The following is a 21,922-nucleotide window of genomic DNA, read 5'->3' as shown; positions in this document are numbered from 1 at the left end:
CATTGTTCAAGAAGCAAATTGGAAATCTGGTAATTAGGCCCTGACTCACGGTGTAGTATTTGAGTCCTGAGCCAAAGTTCAACACCCTGAAATGAAATTTAAACCAATTAATCTGTTAGATTTTTATCGCTTGTCCGTGTTTTCTCAGCAATTCCCCCAGCACGTGGCCTTTGATCAACTCTCATACAAACGCTAAAATGTGTGCCTGCTGCTAGCAAGATGGGAATGACATTAACATGGTACTCATAAAACAATCAGAGCAGAGAAGCCCTCAAACAGGCAGGGCATAGTAATATTTAATAAAAGCACACACATAATCTTCAGAATTAGCATTTTGTGCCTTGCAGTACCTTTGGGAGAAGAGCTTTTATTTGTGGAGTGATCATTATTATAACAAAGAAGAGCTACCTAATAATTTCCACTTTAACTCTGCAATGTGCCACGAGCATTTCAGAGCCATTATGCTAAACTGTGGTAGGGTAATCATGTTATTGTCATAGTTTGAGGGAAGGAAAATCTCTACTTTCGTGGCTGGTGAGGGATGGGGGAAGGGATTTTAAAAAAAGAGGTGGATCCCACCCCCCTCAACCCTAAACTTTTATTTTTAATGAGATTTAAAACCAGAAATTGGCTTACTGGCCTTTTGGATAGAGTGTGAAAATTCACTGGGGAGGAAGAAAGAATCTTGTATTAATTAAATCAAGAATTTGCTGGTACAAGTGGTTTTGTATTCAAATACTACCCCCACATTCCATAATATTTTCTTGGAGATAGAATTTTATTGATTATCACATCCCTGTGCTGAATTGAATTCTTTCATAAATCTTTTCACAGTCAAATTCCACTGAATCCATCCACTGTGACTATTAAAAGTGATTTTTCCCTGTCTTCCCTCTGTTTTTCTCTGGGTATCCCAAATGTAAGAAACAAGTCCTTGGCCGCTTTGGATGTACTCTGAGCGTTTTTAGAGAAAACATGTCCAACACGAGGAGAGACGGCGAGGCTCAGGGTCAGCGCAGCTGTTTTGTTTGTTTGTCTTATTTTGCTTTTTTAAAATGTCATTTTGCTCTGAAAAGTACAACTGTTCTCTCTCATAAAATTAAATGTTCTGCTGCAACTTAATTTTTTATTTTTATTACATAGTATCTTAATTTGTACACATTGAAAAAATCTAAATCATACAGATACGTAGGGAATAAATGTTAATAGTCTTTCTTTTCTGTCAACCCCTGTCTAGTCCCTCGTATAAGGACCCTCTGGGGACAGTTATGCATATCCTTCCTTCCAGGCCTTTGTCCATCATACCTGTTCCCATAGAACTGCATACGTACACATACTAGAGCATATACAGGCTCACAGATATCATTCAAAATAAACTTAATTACACTGTTCTTTAGTTTGCAAATTGTTTTTTTTTTTTTTGACTTGCTAACGTATTTTGAAATCTCTCCATATCAGTTAATAGAATTCTTTTGTGTATTTGAATGACACTCCTAGTATTCTATACTATGAATATACCATAATTTCTTTAACCACTCTCCTGTTGGGGGGACCTAGACATCTGAATTTTTTGCTGTCAATACTGCAATGAACATTTGGGTACCTATAATTTTGGCCACAATTGCAAGTATTTCCAGGTCTGTTTTTAGCCTGGCAGTTGTGTTGTGACTAGGGTTAAAGTGTAAAATAGCAGCCTGTGAGTTAAAGCCAGCCCACAAACATTTTGTTTGGCCTACACATTAAAAAATATATTGAATTAGTTTCCAACATTTAAAGATTGAAAAATTTCATACAAAAATATGGCTTCCTGGCTTCTTTGGAAAGATGACCAGTAACCCAGACCACACTAGGCCTGCATGCGTGTGGGGCCACCAAAGGCTGAAGCTGAGCGGTGCTGTCACCTTTCCCTGGGGCACATGCAATTCGCCGACACCCTCATCATTTCCCATTGCTTTCCAGATGTGGAGGGTCAGTGGCCATTCATCTCATGCTTGTTCTGAGAGTCTGAGCTGCTGTATTCATTTGAATGTCTCGCCTTGGTCTACATGGGTCTGTGAATTCTTAGCAATAGCTCTTGGACCTGATTCTCTTTTGCACACAGTGTTTTCTGTGTTGCATTATTCGTGCACATAGTGTTTTCCATGTTGCATTATTGACATTTTGGGGTTCTTCATTTATGGGGACTATCCCATTCATTCATGCATTGTTGGATACTTAGCATTCATTCATTCATTTATTTATTTTTGAGAGTCAGAGTCTCACCCAGGCGGAGTACAGTGGTGCACTCATAGCTCGCCGCAGCCTTGAACTCCTGGGTTCAAGCAGTCCTTCTGCCTCAGCCTCCCCAGTAGCTAGGATGACAGGCTTGCATCTGGTAGTTTTTTAAAAAACCTTTCATAGAGACAAGGTCTTACTATGTTGCCTAGGCCAGGCTTGAACTCTTGGCCTCAAGAGATCCTCTCATCTCAGCCTTCCAAAGTGCTGGGTTTACAGGTGTGAGCCACTACACCTGGTTTGACCTCCAGTTACGAAATGCTACTAGCTTCCCGTCCTCATCCTCTCTCTCTGGGATAGCTCATGATTCCTTTACATATTTTTCAAACTTGCCAGTGGGGAGGTGTCACAAAGCTTCCCCTCAAGACTAATATGTTATAACAGATGTATAGGAGGAACTTTGGAGCCCTTAGAGGTCTAAACTTAGAAAGGTCTGAATGACTTACCTGCTCCAAGAGTGGCATATAGTCTTGAAGCAGGATAGTGGATGGTGCTGAGTGTAGAGGTAGGATGGACTGAGGGATGTGTCATTCTTCCCGGGGTACTTCCCTTAAGGTTTTATTTCTCTGAACTAAGAAGATGGTGTCAAATATTGTTTTCTCACCTGGTTATCTCTAGAAGCTTGATGCTTTTTCTTTCTTCTGAGTTGTTGACAGATAGCTCTCTTTCTGGAAAATTGCTCACAGTATTTGAAAACATTGCAACTTTCCTTGGGAAGTGTCTGAAAGCACACACACACACACACACACACACATGCATATACACCCATATGACTTCTGTATCCTACATATAACAAGTGAAAAAAAGAGGGACTGGGTCAAGTTCAGAACCAGCAGGTCTTGCCCATGCTATTATAAGGCCTTTCCTGTAGGAGGGTTTCTCAAAGACATAGAAACACCCGCCTTCCACCTCCCTTTGTGCAGTGAAGAGAAAGCCTGCAGGAGACCATATTTAGCTAAAGAAATACACATGTGTGATTTAAAAAAATAAAAATTAACAGAAATTCCAAACCTAAAACTGATAGTAAGCACCAAGACCATTTTGCAGTCTGTGTGGGTAATCACAGGGTCAGCAATTAATGACCCTGTTGGATTCCATACTTTGACTCAGGCAGGACTCTCAAGACCAGCCCAGGTAAACAGATACCCTGTCCTTCTCAGAAGTACCAAGGATATGGTAACACCTTTTGTACTCCATCCTAACAACTAAGTAGACTGAGTTATAAATTAAGAATTGATCTTTGGAGACCTTAACAAAATGTTTCCAAACTGCTTATATTTTAAGAACTTTATATAGTTGTTAAATATAGTTTATTTCTCTTACAACTTGCTTCAAATCATACATACCGCTGCTTTGGGAGTACTTAATCATGCATTTAAACATTTGTACTTTTAAAGGTCATTTTTGTTTAAGACAAAGCCCTTTGCTTGTGGAACACTGATCACAACCTCTATGTATGTTAAAAAATCAGACAAGAAATTTCAAGTCAAGTTATGAATCATTTACATCTTCTTGATTAATTATTTTGTTTTTGCGAGAAAGTAGAGGAGAGAAAAATCATCTGAACTGCTGAGTTTTAGTTGTCAATGCATTGCTATGAGTTCAGCCAACATGAAATGTTTAGTTTGGATATTTCCAGATTCTCTGTGCAAATTTTTAAGATTAATTTGAATCAAAATCAAACCCATTCTACTTGTTTGTGTGGTGGCACGTGAGCAATGGTCCCACCGGGCTGGACTTAATATTTTCTTTCCTTCTTGCAAAAGTTAAAGCATGACATTTTGCCAAATTTGACAAAGTCCAAATATTTTTTGCCAGTTTTTTTCCTGTTAAAATTAACTAGTGCTCTCATTGGCTTCAATGCTCGGAAAGTCAGCCTTGGATACTTAATACACTTTTTATTAAAGATGAGGGTCCCATTTTCTCTCCTTGAACACTATCTCCCTTGCTTTAGGATTTTGCTTTGTTGTTCTTCATAAAAGTAATCATGAGAACAGAAGCATGACATTGTGGAGTTAAAAATCCTCAGTGGCAGAAAGGTGCCCTCTGAGAGATTTTAAAAACAATCCAACAATTACATTTATGCCCAGCAATTCTGTTGAAAGTATGCCATGCTCATTAAACAAACCACCTCCAGTCTATTTGGAATCACAGTATTTACAAATTATTTCCCATCTCCAAGGACCATTTATAATGGAAAGAAAAGAGAGATGAAATTTTGAAAAAGTCAATTCTAGGGTTTTATGCCTGGGAAAGACTGCAAAGCAAAGGTCATGGAAAACTCTGTGGCTGAGCCCTGACTCAGCTCTTTGGTTACATAATTCACCCCAAGTGACCTGCATTCTTCGAATCTGTAAAATGGGATCTATGACATTTATTTGAAAAAACAAATCTTAATGATTTTTGATGAGACATGTTGCTATGTTAGTGTTCAGACAGAGGGCATGGAGCAAGAATCATTTCCTGCTACAGGCTCCTCTCTTTCTTAGCTTCCTATTGGATAGCAATGTTTATCTGAAAATATGTAAGTTTTCTTTTCAGGAGATATATTTAACTATGAAGCAATTCTGTAAGGTTTCCAATATATTCCAGAAAGTCACCCATTTTTAATAAAAAAAAATTCTTAGCATTTACAAATTAAAATTTACTTTGTGTTTTATTTCATAAAGTTTCAGGTTTGATAAAGATTTGGGTAAAATATGTGTATCTTCATAGAAACAATGGAAAGAATGCTTTTAAAAACTGTAGTTGCACCCTTAAGTTTCAGGTCCTAATGTGGCTAGGAAATGCTGAGATCTTGAGGGACTTTCTGTTAGTGAAAAGATAAAAGATTTTTTTTTTTCCTTTTTCTCAAGTCTTCATCATTAAAGTTTGGTTCTAACAGCAGACTCCTTCTCTTTTTCATGTGTGTTGAAAAGCAGCTACTCCCTGTATCAAAGCCATCAGCCCGAGTGAAGGATGGACGACGGGAGGCGCGACTGTGATCATCATAGGGGACAATTTCTTTGATGGGTTACAGGTCATATTCGGTACCATGCTGGTCTGGAGTGAGGTAGGTGTTGTCTGAACATTAATATCTAATAGCTTGATCTAGTTGAAGATACTGCCTATACTTGAATTTCTAATAGAATGTGTAGACTTTAGTGGTGCTGCTCTGGGTGGGCCAGCCTCAGTCTACAGAATTTGGGGAAACTAGAAGAGATGGTTTGGGTTTATGAGGAGACAACAGTTACCACTGGAATGACTTCCATTCTCTGGCCCATAGGCAGTGGGAGAGCTTCTGTTTTGCAATTTGTCTTTTTGGGCTCGACAAGGAGTGGAGGTCCTATTGTATGTTGAGAATTGAAGAGGAGATGTAAAGTCACAAGATGTATATTACACCCATTCAAGCTTTAGCAAGGGTGTAACCTGTGGCTATTTTGTAGAAAGAGTCTACTATAGCCTGAGCTTCAAGGAACACCATTCAATGGCAGCATAATCCAGGTGTAGGTGGTTCTTGACATATTCGATGACTATTCATTGGAGAGAGTGGTTTGCTGGGAGAAGCCAGAAGAACTAAGGGCTCCCTAGGAATTTACAACTATCAGGCCTCTCCGTGTGTGACTGCAAGCCCGTGAAAATGACTATGTTCTTATTGTGCAGTGCTGTCCAAGCACTGTAATTGTTCTTTTAACCTACCAGTTGACTTGCCAGGCAACCATCAGCATCAGCTCACGATTACAAAACATGTGCATCCTGTTATATAGATGCCATTGCAAATCTGCCATTGTGTTCTCCGTTCTGAGCCCCAATTTCTTAGCCAGCATGCTCAGGGTACCTTCTCTTTCACTTCACCAAAGTTTAGAATAAAAATGATGTTAGCGTTACAAGATACCATAGGTTCATTCATCCCATTTGCTTTGTAAGTTTGTAGTCATCCTAACTTACTGAGATTTACCACGTTAGGCAATGTGCTAAACCTTAAGATAGATCATTTTACCCTTCTTTCTGCACTATGAGGTAGATACCCTTAGCATACTTCTTTTCTTAAGAAGGATACTAAGGCTTCTAGACAAATAATTACATAACCAGAGAGCAGCTGCCCAATATAAGTGATTTGTATATGGCCACACAGAGATTTCCATTTCTAGCTATGCACTCATGACACCATGGTTTAGCCTATCTAGATATTTTCTTTGTGTTTTCTCTTTAGAGGGGCCCTACAGATGAGCAGAAAGTTAAGACTGTGATAGTTGGGTATGTTTACCTTTCCAGAACAGAGGCTGCTCTTCTTTGTAAGCCTTCTCTGTACATTGCTTAACTGCCAGTAACCCACTCAGGCAAGCCCCTTGCTAGCTCCTGCTGCTGCTAACTTGGTATTTTCCACTCAGCCAACAAGAGGTATGCATTTGGTCAGGGAATCAAAGTTCTCATAAAGCCGAATCAGAGATGGGCGTCTCAGTCCACCCAACGAATGGTTAGGCAAGTTGGAACGTTCCAGGCATGAAAGATGGACTAGTTCCCCTTGCCAATGGTACTCCGTTTTTTGTTGAAACTATTGGGTTGTAAATTAGAAGCGTCAAATCCATGGCAGGTTTTGCTGCCAGCCTAGGGTCTTCATCCTGCTGGAGACAGCAGTTCTCACAAGGACAGTCTGTCCCACGTCTTGTGGGCTGTATCGTCCACCTTTTCCATTTCTTTCCGTTGCATATCTTGGAAGTTAGGAGATGGGAAGAGCAGAAATAATACGGACTCCTTGCTTCGTGTCATTGCGGTCAAAGTGGAGCTCAGAATTGGCGGTAAATCTTACTGACTCTGTGAGAAGAAGGTGGGTTCGTCTGAAGCTTCCTGTAAAACCTATGCCTTTTAAGCCCCAGTGGACTCCACTGAATAAGGAATAAGGACACATCAGGAAATCATTCATTTGCGCCTCTGCCTTGCCCCTAGTCAAGGTCCCTCCATTTCCTCTCAGTTTCCTACTTTCTTGACCTGATTTAGGAATAGCAAAGGGAGGCTAACATGTAACTTAGATTTATTCAAATTGCTTTAAAGGATCTGTTTCTATATAACAAAACTGGTGAAAGTCATGGGAAGGAAAACCCATTAATGCAATACCTTTGTCCTCCTCCCTCCTTTGTCCCCCCACTGCCCCTGCCTTGTGTGTGCCAGGAGCCCCTCTTCACTCTGTCCCAGGAGTCAGGGTGGGTCCAGCCAGGAGCTGAGGGTGGAGGATGCCTGCTTCTTCGTTGTCCAGTCCCTCCTTTCAGGCTGCTCTTGGTATTAGCTATGTCACAAATCAACTATGACCCTGTCCTCATGTAAACTGTTTCCCAAAATATTTGTGCAGATATTCTTTTAAAACAAGCAAATCCAACTGCATTAGCAGTTGAGGACCTGGATGTCAGACTTTAAATTGGGCTGTTATCATCACGATCATCCTGATGTTCAGAATAATGAGTCTTGCAGAAGTGGACCTTTCTTTGTAATATTCTAAACTATTTCTATATTTAGGTTTTCATACAGGCTACTTGGCACACATAATTTTCTCTACTTTTTCATGCAGGGAGAAAATTTGATACTGCCCCAAATAAAGAAATCCATTGTATAATGGTGCGAATTGAGAAATAGCTCATGCTTGCTAAGGGTTCACCATGTGTAGGCACTTCATGGGTGTCACTTTAATCCTCACAATAGCCTTGTTGTTATTCCCATTTTACATACAAGTAAACTGAGTCTCAGAGAGGTTAAAAAGCTTGCCCAAGGTTACACAGCCAGAGAGGACTAGAGATTGGATTTGAAGGATATTCTATGTTTTTACAAAGGAAGTAAAATTCCTGGTTGATAAGATAGCATATGCAAACTTGAGAGAAGGAAGAGTGGCAGAGGAAAGAAAGAAAAAAAGGAGATGTTTCATAAGCCAGGTGGTATAGTAGTAGAAAGTAGTAATAGTAACACTAGTAGTAATGCTGGTTGTTTTTAATCAAATAAAATTACATGAAGGGCCTTTTATTTTTGTAGCAGCATAAAAATATCAACCAAGATTGAGGCCATTAGTCAAAGCTTGCATTGTACAGAATCAGAATTTGATCAGAAGGCATCTAAGAAAAAGCTATAGAAAAATGCAGAGTGTGACTAACATTAGCTAACATTCATTCACTGAGCACTTAGTTCCTCCCAGGCAATATGACAAACGTTTGGAAGGGCCCTTGTGGGATTCTCACCACTGTGTATGATGTTGTTCTCGTTTTACTGATGAGGAACTTGAAGCTTGGAGAAGTTAAATAAGTGGTTCAATTATCAAGTGGTAGAGATGGGATTTGAACCCAAATAGTCCAACCCCAGGGCTTACCTGCTTACCTTCCATAATTTAGCCTATGCCACTATTTTTATCCTAGGGTGTTATCAGCTCAGGGTGATAGGCTCACATTGTCATGATGCCTTGTGCTCTGGGTGTCTTAACAGTGGCTATTACCTTCAAAGTCAGGTAGAATTGGCATGTACAGACTCAGAGAGGTAAGAAGGCTTCCCTTCATCCTCCAGTTGTATATGGCTTCTAGGTAGAATTTATCTTTATGAAGTAAAGGATGCGTGCCTTGTGCTAGGGCAAGAGAGTTAACTTGCTTAGCCTCATCTCCAGAGCTGGATCCCTGTCCATCCAAAGTCTTTGCGCCAGACGACATGATCTTGAGGTTTACGCCATCTCTAAGTCCAGTCCTTCTCATTTTAAGTAGACTGTTATCACTTCTGCATTTCCTTACTCTATAGCCCAACACACCCGGAAAGCAGGCTGGTGGGCTAGGACCAGCAGATAACATTTTAGATTAGCAGCTGATGCTATTATTTAGAGTCTTTTTTTTTTTTTTTTAACTAAAGAATTTTAAAGAGAGCCAAAGAAAATCAAGCTGGCTTAATTTACTCTCATCTGTGCTCTTCCCCTACCAACCCAATCTTCTGCAAATGAGTAGTTCAGTTTAGCTCACGATCACCCCCTGAGGGGTGGGAAGAAGAAAGGAGCACTTCATTTCTCCTAACTCAGGGCTGCCTTCCGTGAGCTCCCAAGTCACATGGCTTCCTTGTGAATTCCATTTGCCCCCTTCCTCTTTCTTTATTGTTTCTTGCCCCTTCTCCTCTCCCTCCTTTTAGAAAGTAAATTATTTGACTGTTATTCTTATGCTCCCTGCCCTGTCCTACTCCAAAAGTCTTTTAAAAAATCTTTTTAATGTTTTATATACAAATTTAGGCAAACCAGCAGGGTTGATGTGTGATGATGTTTAATGTGGGTTGAGTTTTTTTTTTTGACCATGGCTGCACTTGGCTGTTTTGCTTTCCTACCAACACGTGATTTGGAGCAGGGAGGGGCTCCCGCTTCTGGTTTGTAGAACTAATTGTTATTTTAATATCTCCTCTGAATTCCTCCAATTTCTAAACAGTGAGCACAGGTTGGCTTGCCTGCTGGGTGTCTAGCACTGGGATAGGTACCATGGGTAATTAAAGTTGGGCTTTGTGGGATCTGATGTTTTATTTGGAAAGACAACTTGCCCCCATGAAGCAAATTAGAGAGTTACATAATATATTTATATAATCTAGTATTAAATTGGTAGTTTACAATTCAAGGCAAGCTTCTAGAAGGCAGAGAAAGTGGTGTAGTGAGAAGTAGATTGAATGACCAATCAAGGTCGTCTTAGGTATGGATGTATCTCTGTGCTTAGGTACGTTAGGCTCTCATGACCCTTTTATTTAATCACAGAAATATCTGAGAGAATTTATACAACTTAAAGTATTAAGCTGTCAATTTTAAAAAGTACAATGGTGGGTTTGGTGAGGAGCACAGAACAATATTCCAGGCAAAGGTTTAGATTGCATGGGGTGGCAGTGGATAAGGAGCCAGTTGAGAGACTTGGATATTGACTATCCTTCCATTGCCCAATCAGAGCATCTAGATTTAGTTGGTGTTGGTCACTGGGCCTCAGCTTCCCATCTGAAAATAAAGGGATTACTCTACATCCCCTTTGAAATCAGTGCTACAATTCTAGTGATTCCTTTTTTTGCTGAGACAGTCTCGCTGTGTTGCCCAGGCTGGAGTACAATGGCATAGTCTTGGCTCACTGCAACCTCTGTCTCCTGGTTCAAGTGATTCTTTTGCCTCAGCCTCCTGACTAGCTGGGACTACAGGGGCATGCCACCACGCCCAGCTAATTTTTATGTTTTTAGTACAGAAGGGGTTACACCATGTTGGCCAGGCTTGTCTTGAACTCCTGACCTTATGATCTGCCCGCTTCAGCCTCCCAAAGTCCTGGTATTACAGGCATGAGCCACCTTACCTGGCCTAGTGATTCCTTTTAAGTGAGTTTCTGCCCCTGAGAATCCCACTACAGTAAGACGGGGACAGTGGCAGCAGATGGAAAACTGCTCCTTTTCTTCCACTACTCTTCTTTCAGAGCACGCTTGAATACACAGACGTGATGTTTATTTGCAAAAGGATTCTTTGAACTTCATCAAAACAATTTAATTGGCCACAAAATTGGATCTCCCTATTGATATGTCTTCAGTCAATATTTTTACTCTCTATGCTTCAGATTCTGGTATCTGATATAAATCTGAGACTTACACCACAGTGTTGGCCTAATTCGTCTTCCAGAGAGTGCTATGGAATACTAGTTCTACAGGATATTAATAGATACCCCTTGGGAGATGAGAGAGGGTGATTTTTCCTGGTAAGTTTGGGAAATGTTGAGTCAAACAAATTCTACTGGTCTTTCTTCTAGGGCTTTGCAGAACCTTTGAGGTACTAGCATGTACCGTGAATACTTAAATGCAGTATTCAGCATATCCCAAACTTCTGTGAATGCAGAAACCCGCCCCTCTTTTTTTTTTTTTTCCCCCAAGGATCACCTTACATGGTGTATTTGTGATGGCTGAAATACATTTTGATTTCATGTTAACAGAGCCAAGTCATGAAATTCAATCACAAAGTGATTGCACTAGGATAGATGTGAGAAAATCATCTGAAATATTTGCAGAGTTTCATTCAGATTAGACCAGAAATGTGTAGAGCCTTTATTCTTGAATGCTGCAAGGCTTTGAACAAAATGTCCCTCATATTTTGCATCTGGTTTTAGTCGGTACACCCTTGGAATTAGATGCCATATGATTTTGTAGGGCAGCTATATTTAAAGATAGCTGGTACCACTTAGTTCAGATGGGAGAAGCCAGCTTCCTCGCTGTATGAAGCAATTAGTCTCACACAGGGCCTACTTGTTGTCTTCTTTATCCAGATGAACGTTTTCTTCAACTACATTCCCAGACATAGGGAATGAAGTCAAAAGAAATCTCTGGGGGAGACCTGTGGGTGAACGTAGTTGGACAAATGGCAGTTTAGGGGCTGAGAAGCAATTTTGCCATTTAAATAAAAAAATCGGAAAACCAAGTGGTAAATGCAGTCCTTGATTTCTTTCTTTCTGTCTATCTCTACTTTCCATTCTCCTTTGTACACATAGCTCAGAGGAATGCTTGTCAATAAAAAAGAGGACTGGCTTCTCTATGATGTTAAAGAGTGAATGACTAAGAAGCATACATGTATTCCACGGGAAGTTTCCCAGGCCTTTTTGCCCGGCCTTGACTCTTACTGAACCACATGCAGAGTCACAACATTTTAAGGGCCTTGAGAAACCTTTTTTTCAGTGAAGTACAGCTTTCTTATTTTGTGAGGAGAAAGAGACTTCGGAGTGGCATGGTGGCTGGTCCTGGGAGGATATTAGCTACTTAGCGCTGGGCTCAGAGCCCAGTGCTCTTGACACCCAGCTTCACTCCCATTCAGTTTTGGTTCTACCAGATTTTCTCATGCAACTTCCATAGGCTTTTAACATAGCTCCAGAAATTTCCCAAACCCTCCTAAATTTTATACGTAATTGCAGCAGCGCTCTAAAGACTTATCTATACCACCTTGTGAGATACAGCTCCACTAAAATAAAAAAGAAAATTAAGATGGAGAAAGACATTATGTCAAATATTACCTCTTTCAAAATTTTATGATAGAAATGTAATACAATGTAAATAGTTGTGTCCATTTATTTTACATATGTTGAGTAAATATAAATTTAATTCAAAATGGATTAAATGCATGGATTTAAAATAGCTCATACTTGCCTAATTTTTTCTAAATATATGTTTCATGTCCTATTGTTAACCTGTCCTTATTGACCATCTATTATGTAGAAAATGCTTTATGCAAAATTATAAACTTGTTAAAAAATTTAAAAGCAGCCTGGATTAGTTGCATTAAACTTTGAATATGACTTTGAAGAACAACTTTCAAGCCTAAGTAATTTTATGGGAAATCATTTCTAAATGAGCCAGCATATTAAAAAAAAAAAACAGATAAAAATGTTCTAATGGCCTTTTTCATGTAGTTACATAGTTACAGCCAGGCTCACTTTATTCCTGAAATGCCTTAGTCTATATTTTTATTTTTGATGACTGAGGCACTTGAAATCTATTTTCTATGTTGATAATTATGAAATAGTTAAAAAGAACTTTAAGATGACATTTTCAGCTGGTTATTTACAGTGTATTCAGGAGGCGCATGTATGTGTCTGTAACTTGAAAATAGGAACCACAGAAGTGTGATGAATTTCTGATGTTCATATGAATCAATGACAGAATTCACACCTGGCTGCAGTCATGTGACTGTTATGAAGAAAATGAATATTTCTGGATGTCTAGATAGTGCTGTGTTCCTTTTCTTGCTGACGGCTGATCTCTAGGATGGCTCCCTGATACCCTGAGATAAATAAATAAAGCCTTGTAACTTTTACTGGCTTCCTCCTTTCTAAAGCCACAACTTGTTAGCTTGGGATTCAGGCACACCACCTTGACGCTAACCTCTCTTTTCATCATCCTCACCCACCATTCATCTTAATTTATGTTCTATTCCATTGACTCATTAGCTGCTCCTAGTACCTGCAGTAACTTTTCTCCCTGTCTTGCTGATGCCATTCCTCCCCACGGGATCCTTTTCCCTCCTTTCTGTACCCATATCCCTCTGCCCTTTAAGATACTATAAAATATCACCTTTTTCTCTGAAATGTTCCCATATGACTCTAAGTATAGATTATTTTCTCTTCTGACTAAATTCTTATGTTGCCTTATCTCTAACATATTATGTTCTTTATACTTTTCCATCTTTAATTATCATGATTTAAGGGCATGCCCTCTTCCTTGAAGGCGGGATTCAGGATAAATTCAGTTTAATTTTCTGTGATGCCAAGCACAGAGCTTTGCACATCTGAGGCATTAGTGAAAATTTGTTGAATGATACTATTTCCCCTTTCATTAATTCATTCAAACAAATGCTCTCTATTAGCAACTGTTGTAGTTGGCAATGCTTGATAGTGTCCATACTAGACAGACAGATCATGGTCCAGGTTTTGTTAATGTATGTATGGGTAGGTAGTTTATATTTAGATACAATTGTGTAATAGTATGTACATAAATGCCTTAATGCAAATCTATTGGTGTTGGTGAGAGTTGAGTAGTAATAGAAGTAACACGTGTTGACTGGTTGATACAAGTGATGCCTTTTCCTACACTTATTACAGAAATTATGTCAATTAATCCTTGTAATAAACTATTAGGTAACTAGTCCCATCTTACTCCCTCCCCCTTCCTACCCTCCCCTTCCTACCCACCCCGCCCCACATTCCTCAATAAGGAAACTGAAGGGCGCAGAGGTTGAGTGACTTTCCAGAGGTCCCACAGCTGATTATTGGCAAAGCATGAATTTGAATCAAAGTCCAACTGACTCCATAGCCATCTCTTAACTATCTAATATGAAAGTAATAACACTTTTTTATCCAGAGATGTGTTATAATAACATCAACTCTCCAAAATTCAGCATGAAACCAGAAGCAAGCCAAAAAAGTAAATAAAATAAAAAGCTTTGGGTTAACAAGAAGAAAATCCTTTTTTTTGAGATGTAGTTTTGCTCTGTCACTCAGGCTGGAGTGCAATGGTGCAATCTTGACTACTGCAACCTCTGCCTCCTGGGTTCAAGCGATTCTCCTGCCTCTATAGGCACCTGCCACCATGCCTGGCTAATGTTTATATTTCTTAGTAGAGATGGGGTTTCCTCATGTTGGTCAGGCTCATCTTGAACTCCTGACCTCAGGTGATCCACCCACTTTGGCCTCCCAAAGTGCTGAGATTACAGGTGTGAGCCACCATACCTGGACATAATACTTAAGAAACTACGTTATCTGTTTTCCTAGGTAACAGCAAATTAAGAGGCCCAAACTAGAGGCAGATCAAGTGTGGAGGCGGGCCATTGGATGCAGGCTCAGTGACAGCTGATGGCCTGATGTCTAGGGAAGAAATAAAAAGCCTAAAAAGCAGACACAGAACTATATTACTGCGCAGCTCATTAATGACTGTTTCTAATGACGGTGGCCCTGAGTAATCAATAAAGAGCTAGCAATTATATTTAATATATACTGTTTAAAACAGCAAGGTATGTATAATGCAACCTTGAAAGACTTTCAGCAGAAGGAATTGTAGAGACACATTGTTAAAAGGGGTTTGGCTTCAATTTTTTGTAGTGCTTAATTTTTATCACATCTCTGAGTTCCTGAATCTTAAGTGAGGAATTACTGGTTGTATGTGCTAGCATCAATGTATACCATATGTAGATATTAACAACACCACAAAAAATGATAGAATGAGTCTTCGTATCTTAAAGCTTTGACATCTTTTTTTTTTTTTTTTTTTTTTAAATAGCTTGGAAAGACTCTATAAGTCTTTTGGTGAAAGGTGAATTCATTCCCTGACTACTTCAGCTATCAGTCTGTTGGCTTTTATATTTTTCTTTCCTAATTCCACAGGCAAAGATTCTGCCTTGTGAATTGCCAACATTGATAACAAGCATTCATCCCCTTCCATAAATGCATTCTGATTTCCTTTTCCTTTTATATTTTAATTTTCAAACAAACAAGCAAGGAACACAGGACACTGAGCCAGGCCTGAGTAGGGAATGATGTTCCTTCTTGACTGAATTTAGAAAAACAAGCCTTGAGAAAGAGCTCATTGTGCAGCCTCAAACCACAGGGGCTGGCGTTGCTGGTGTCTGATGCTCTCCTTCTGGAATACCCTGGGCCTCAGGAACTCACCCTTGCTTTTCCAGCTCCCAGATGGTCAGGATGGGATCCAGTCTTTAATGGGGCCCAATTGGCACAAGATCTACATCCTGGGAAGAGAGCTGGAGAAAGTATATTTAAAAAATAAATTACAAAATAAATAAATAAACTCACAAAACCAGAGGTAGCGGAAGCATAATGTATTTACTACAGTCTTTTTCTCCCAAATCTGTTATTTTGAAAGATGATCTTGTTGCCGTTTTGTTTTGCACAATTCACTGCATTGATTTAGGGACCTGGTTAAATTCCTGGTCAGAAGAACTGGGCACTATATTTCTGTGAATGTTTAATGAGGATACCAGGAAGCTTGTGGTGGCAAAGTAAAAAGTTTCTTGTTGTTGTTATTTGGGTATTTTTTAGTAAAAAGAATTCTGAATGGAATGGTGTTATTTCCTTTTTGTAGATTCATAAGGAACTTTAGTGAATCTTTATCTTAATTATTAATGGTGGCTAATGGCATCACAATATTTATTCATTCAGTGTTCAACAAGTATTTATGGAGGGCCTACTGGTTCCAGGCCTTGTTAAACACTGAGAACATAGCAAAAACAAGGAAGGACAAGTTCATATCCTTATGGGGCTGATATTCCACTTAAGGGGACACAGACAATTAACAGGAAAGAGCATCTACGTCGTTCTACTGTCCATCTGAGTCTATGTTGATATCCACGTTGAGAGAAATTTCAGTGTTAAGTAACATGACTATTCAAAAGCTAGATTTTAAGTTCCCCCATTTAACTCAATTTCTGAGACTTTAATTTCAAAAGTCTTTGACATTCATACATAAAGTTTATCTTTAAGGATTCATGTGACTCAGCATATTTTGGTAAACATCGGTTTGAAGTTATTTTCTTAAAAGCACAAAAGGAAACCAGAATGTTTGTGAAACAGTAAATGCCTCCTCTGGCTTTTTCTCACGTTCCCTGAGAAATCATACACTGTTTTTGAGACAGGCAATTCTTGGGAATGAAAGAATCTGTGTTATGAAACCCAGAGAACTCTGATTAGGGAACAAACCAAAACACACCAAGGGACTCAGAAGAAGAGCTGGCATCTCCTGGTTTATGTTGTAGCCACTTCAGGGAAATAGAGCTATAATGTGGAAGATCAGCCAGCACAGTGGCCAAGAATACATAATTTTCATATTTCAGTTTCCTTTAGGAACTCCTGAAAATAATATCTTTTAAATGCCATGTCTAACCAAAAACATGCACGTTTCAGAGTGGTGGAGGAAAGATAAGTTTGCCTCTTTGGTCCCTAACACTGTGGTATCTCTTTAAAACTCTGTAGTTTGATTTGGTTTTAGAGCTTTAATTACGCTCTTGTGTTACAGTTTTCTTATTTAAGTGTCTGCTTCGTGTCCATCACTCAGTACCCCCTGCCTATCTCAAAAGAGGTGGATATTATTATCCTGAGGAGGACGGAGAATGCTGTGAGAATTATTAATACATAAATTAAAACATTAATCTGGAGAGTGCTTTAGGATCTCTAGAGAAGCTCTGCCCAAACATAAAGCACATGTAATATTATTATCAGCACCTCCACAGAGCAGATAGGTGCTATTGCAGTATAAGATTAGTAAACTGAGGCACAGAGGGTGTCAATGGGCGAATGGGCTAGCATGCCTTATTTAGAACCCTGCCGCTTAGATGGGTAACATCTAAAAACCACCTTGCCAGTGACCACAATAGGCTTTTTCTAGCCACAAATGTTCATTATTTTTCCAGAGAAGAAACCTTTCTTTCCTTTTGTCCCTTCTCTTCGAGTCTTTGCTTGTTTTGTACATTTTTTTCTTTACTTTTAAGTGTTAAAGGTGATTAAGGTTAAAATATTAGGTACTAAAACTAGTAATGAGAAATTGCTGGTGTGCTTTCTAGTAATCCCAGTTATTTTTTGGCTCTGTGGCTTGGAACTTCAAATTGCATTTATTTTACCGACTCCTATTGGTTGGAAAACATGCATAAAGGCTTATCTTGGAATTGCTTTTTTGTTTTCCTGAGGTATTATTCTCAGCTTGCCTTTCATCAGTGAGGAAAGTTGTTTGAGTGCCCACTACGTTCCCAGGGTGTTTCAAGGTATGAGAAAAGCTGAGGATACAATCCATGCTTTCAAAGGCAGAGGTCAGATGCAAAGTACATGTACCAGGAATTGTGGAAAAACAATAAACAGTCACATGGAGAGACAGTCATGGTTGTATAATGATGGTCACTAGTTAGGCCTGACTTGCCATTTCCAGTTGGTTCCTTGATCATATTTCTTAACTTTCCTGAAACTTACTTTCCTCATCCATGAATCAGCTAATAATCATACCTATCCCTTAATACTACAGGATATAAATCACTGAAAGAGTTTAACAAAGTGCTTGACACGTGGGAATAAGACCACAAAAGGTCGTTATTGTTGAAGTCATTATCAAGGTCAGTACCATCGTCAATTTAGTGAGAACTGGAACAACACAGATAATAAAATGGCTCTCAGAGGAGAAAGTAGCCTGCAAGAGTTACCCTTTTTCCCTGGAATTCTACAACATGCTTCCATTCATGTTTTTAAACACTAGGTATTCTCATTTACCCACTGTAGGGGCCATACTTTTGATATGATGGGAGGCTGTCTGAAAGCCATGTAGAAGATTGTCCTCTTCCTTGCCCCTCTTCTGGGCTTCCAGACTTTGCAGGCTGCCTCTTTGGAGATCTACATGCGCAGCTGCACAATCTACCATGCATTCTCTGTCTTGATTTCAGCTCTCCTGTCAAGGAGAAGGCCCCATTCAACCACCTCCATCTCTGTCATGGCCACAGCAGCTTTACTTTGCACCCAGAGGCCACACTGAGCATACCTCGCCTGGCTAACCCCTACAGTGTTCTTCAGGTCCTGTGGTCTGAGTCTGGAGAAGAGAAAATGCTCACACATGCAGCTTAGAGGGAGCAGAAGTGTTGCTGCTGGCAGGTCCCTGGTATGCTGACAGCCTCACCTGGAGCCCCACAGAGATTATGTGTGTTTCGTCTTAATGCCACATGGAAAAATTATTTCTTCTGAATATAATATTAATGCAATTTTATTGTTGAGCAATTGGAGAATTCAGAGAGGCGTAGAGAAGAAAGTAAAATTACCCATATTTCTACCATCTAGGGGTAACTTCCATTAACATTTTGATGTTTTTCCTTTCTCCTATGCAAATATACATCAAATTTCTTATATAATCACATGTAATACATATTGCCCCAAACTGATGTTATTCTACTTTTAAATAACATTTTTTTCATTATAAAAATAATGGCTTCATACAAATATCTTTATTTCATAATTACTTATGTGATCTGGTGTAAGTTTGGGGAATTTACACACACAGAAATACATATACATAGGAGGGAGAGGCAGGCAGAGAAGACAAAGCACATTGAATGTTAGAAGTTCAGAAATAAACACTCTTACCATTTAGCAAAGATCTTTTGGTGCCTACTTTTTAAGTATTAATTTTTAAACTTTTTAAAAATTTCATCTTATCATTTCTCACTGGAGTCACAGACAAAGGAGGCAGCTGAGGGTTTGAGGCAGGGCGTAACATGATGAGATTGTATTTGAAGAAGATAATTGTGATGGAAAAAGTAGCAGAGGGAGGTCATTTAGAAGGCAATTTTTCCTAATACTGTAATAGTGGAAGAAAGAGTGGCAGCCTGAACAGGAGAAAGAGAAGCAGAGAAGAGCCAGTGGGTCCAGTTAAGGGGCAAAATCAATACGACTTAAGAAAAATAAAGGAAGAAAAAGGAATAATGATAACCTCGAGTTTTCTATTTTGCGTAATTCAAAGGCTAACACTCCTTTAACTGAGACAGGAGACACAGGAACAAGAAATACATTTAGAGGTAGTAAGAGGATAAATTTGGCTTGGGTCATGTTGAGATTGAGATGGCAAGAAGACTTGTTTGGGGAGATTCTGTTACTCTGTTGCTCATAAAAGTTTGGTGCTTGGCCAAAGAGATCAAGTCTACAGGTGTCGATTTGGAAATCAGTTTAGCTGAGGTGGTTGAGCTAATGGGTGAAATCAATAAGTGCTAGGCAAATAGAGAGAAAAAAAGGGACAAAACTTGTGAAATTTCTACAGTTAACAAGTTGACAGAAAAATGGGGCAAATGAAGAAAACCAAAATAATCCAGAATCAATGAATAAGAGAAAATCTCTGGAAAATACTTATTTACATGTATAAGAGATAGGTTTTCATCCTAGTGTTTCAATTAATGTTAGTTAACTTGCCTGACCATCAACTTTCCTCATCTGAAACACATAAACCATAAAGATGAGTTTTAAAAATGAGTGAATATGAAAATGCCTTGCTAAACCATTAGACAGTTTGCAAGTCTTAAGTCTTATGATCAGTGTCCCATAAGTGAAGAAAATGGAGAGTTCCAAGGAAGAGTGGTGTCAGATGCTACAGAGTTTCAGAGGAATATTTCTAGCCTAAATTGTTTAGTTTGTAATTTAAGGAAGTTAAGTCAAAGAATGAATCTGTTCTAATGAGAACACATGGACACAGGGAGGGGAGCACTACACACTGGGGTCTGTTGAGGGGAAATAGGGGAGGGACGGTGGGGGGTAGGGAGTTGGGGAGAGATAGCAAGGGGAGAGATGCCAGATATAGGTGATGGGGGGAGGAAGGCAGCAAATCACACTGCCACGTGTGTACCTATGCAATAATCTTGCATGTTCTCCACATGTACTCCAAAACCTAAAATGCAATAAAATAAATTAAAAAAAAAAGAATTAATCTGTTCTTCAATCACTTAGAACAGTATTTACCAAGGTAATAGGGCGTGTGCCCCTGGTAATACAAGAGACAATTTTAGATTTGACACAGACATAAAGTAGAACTGAATTACACTATGAGAAAGTTAGTCTCCTTTTGTTTCTCTTTTAATCTTTTTTTAAAATTTCATAATTCTGATTTTTATTAAAGGGATAAAGTCTCAGGACAAAGAAGCCTTTAACATCTAACACTAGCTAATCACCCTTTTCAGTAAACTCCTTCAGGTTGTCAACAATATCCAGCTAGAATTTACATCATATTAACTTCAAGATTACTATGTACAATACCTTCTTATTTCAGCAGTTGATACCAGTTTTTCAATTATGGTAGTGACATAAAGATTTCTTTTAAAACAAGTCTTTTAAACAAAAAGATAATCACTTTTAGAAATATTAAGTATGTAATTGTATTGGTGGTATGTAGATATGACAAAACTAAGAAAGTAACATTCCAATGATGGACATTTGAAAAATTTAAACTAGCCCTCCCTCCTTCTGTTGCTTTGAGTGGCTGCCTTTAGATCAGCCAGGCTGAAACAATGTGTGAAACTTATTTTGTAATTTGTGGATCCTGAGTTCTACACCCTAGATCTAGACCCTGTCCTTCCTCTAGGATGTTGGGTCAATTTTTGGAGCCACTAAACATTCCTAGATTTCTGTGTCCTTAGCTGTCAAAATGAGAAGATTAGCTTTCAACTATCACTAACATTCCTTCCAGCAATACATTCTACAGTTCTCTGAGTGATTAGTAAATAAGCCTGTGCTTTCAAATTGATCAAAGTTAGCTAAAATGTTTTTCCTCCATAAACATCAATATCATGTGTCAATGCTAAAGACTCTTTTCAGACTAACATTCACAGCTAGGAAAACATCAACAAATTTATTCTCTAATTGTGATTCAGATTCTACCTCATCTGTGAAGGATTGTTGTTTAGAAAGAATCTCTGCTTTAGTTAGGACAATTAATTAAAATTGAAAATGAAATTGTAAATGAAAATTTGTTTGCATTTCCTGCGCCTAATGCTTTATGCTAAAGCGCCACTCTCAGTCTGTAGTTTTATTGCAGTCATATCTAATCAATTTATAAAGCCCATGAATTTTGTTTCTCAATATAGCAACTCATACATATTAAGTCCCTATACTTAAAAAGAATCTTCATCCATCTATTTACTAATATCTTTCCATCTTTTAAAATGTATTTCCCCTGAGAGCAGGTGAAGTGTTTTCTAACTGGCTGAAAGTTCTTCTAAGTATTATTGTGAGTTGATGGTACTCTATATCCCAAGTATGTGTTAAAATTAGAAGCATACCTTGTATTTGGGATATAACAACATGGACCGTCCTTCACTACCAAAAACACAGCAAAGGACCAGGCAATAAATGAAAAATGGAGATAGCATGGGTACAGAAAACACACACACAAAGTATTTAGATCAGAAAAAAAAATGAGTTTGTTACTACCTTTAAAGAGTTTCCATATGAACAATCTCTTCTCTATGATTACAAAGGAAGTATTTGCCCTGTCACTTTTCTTAACTGCATCAGTGTCACCTTTTGCTCTACCTTGCTGTGAAAAGGGTAAAGTTCCCTATGCAAGCAACTTCATTTTAAGATTTTCTCATCTGAAAAAAAGGATAAAAATACAGTCATTGTTCTCACCAAATTGGTGTTTATATGTAAAA

General features: G+C 38.8%; 1 protein-coding gene across 8 annotated transcripts in view; it reads left to right on the top strand.

Moving 5' to 3' along the window:
- The window catches only part of EBF1 (EBF transcription factor 1), a 407,240-nt gene that overhangs the window by 299,773 nt on the left and 85,545 nt on the right, over nt 1–21,922 (top strand). For 4 of the 8 annotated variants that reach the window (XM_037729062.1, XM_037729064.1, XM_017502095.2 and 1 more), the window contains exon 9: nt 5,193–5,326. In XM_037729062.1, coding sequence (XP_037584990.1) covers nt 5,193–5,326 — 134 coding nt within the window. The remainder of the gene's footprint in view (nt 1–5,192; nt 5,327–21,922) is intronic. The other 4 variants (XM_017502096.2, XM_037729065.1, XM_017502094.2 and 1 more) reach the window with 1 other exon arrangement.

The sequence above is a fragment of the Cebus imitator genome, unplaced genomic scaffold, assembly GCF_001604975.1.
Source record: "Cebus imitator isolate Cc_AM_T3 unplaced genomic scaffold, Cebus_imitator-1.0 Scaffold291, whole genome shotgun sequence".
Lineage (NCBI taxonomy): Eukaryota > Metazoa > Chordata > Mammalia > Primates > Cebidae > Cebus > Cebus imitator.
This window is presented reverse-complemented; position numbering and strand designations above follow the sequence as displayed.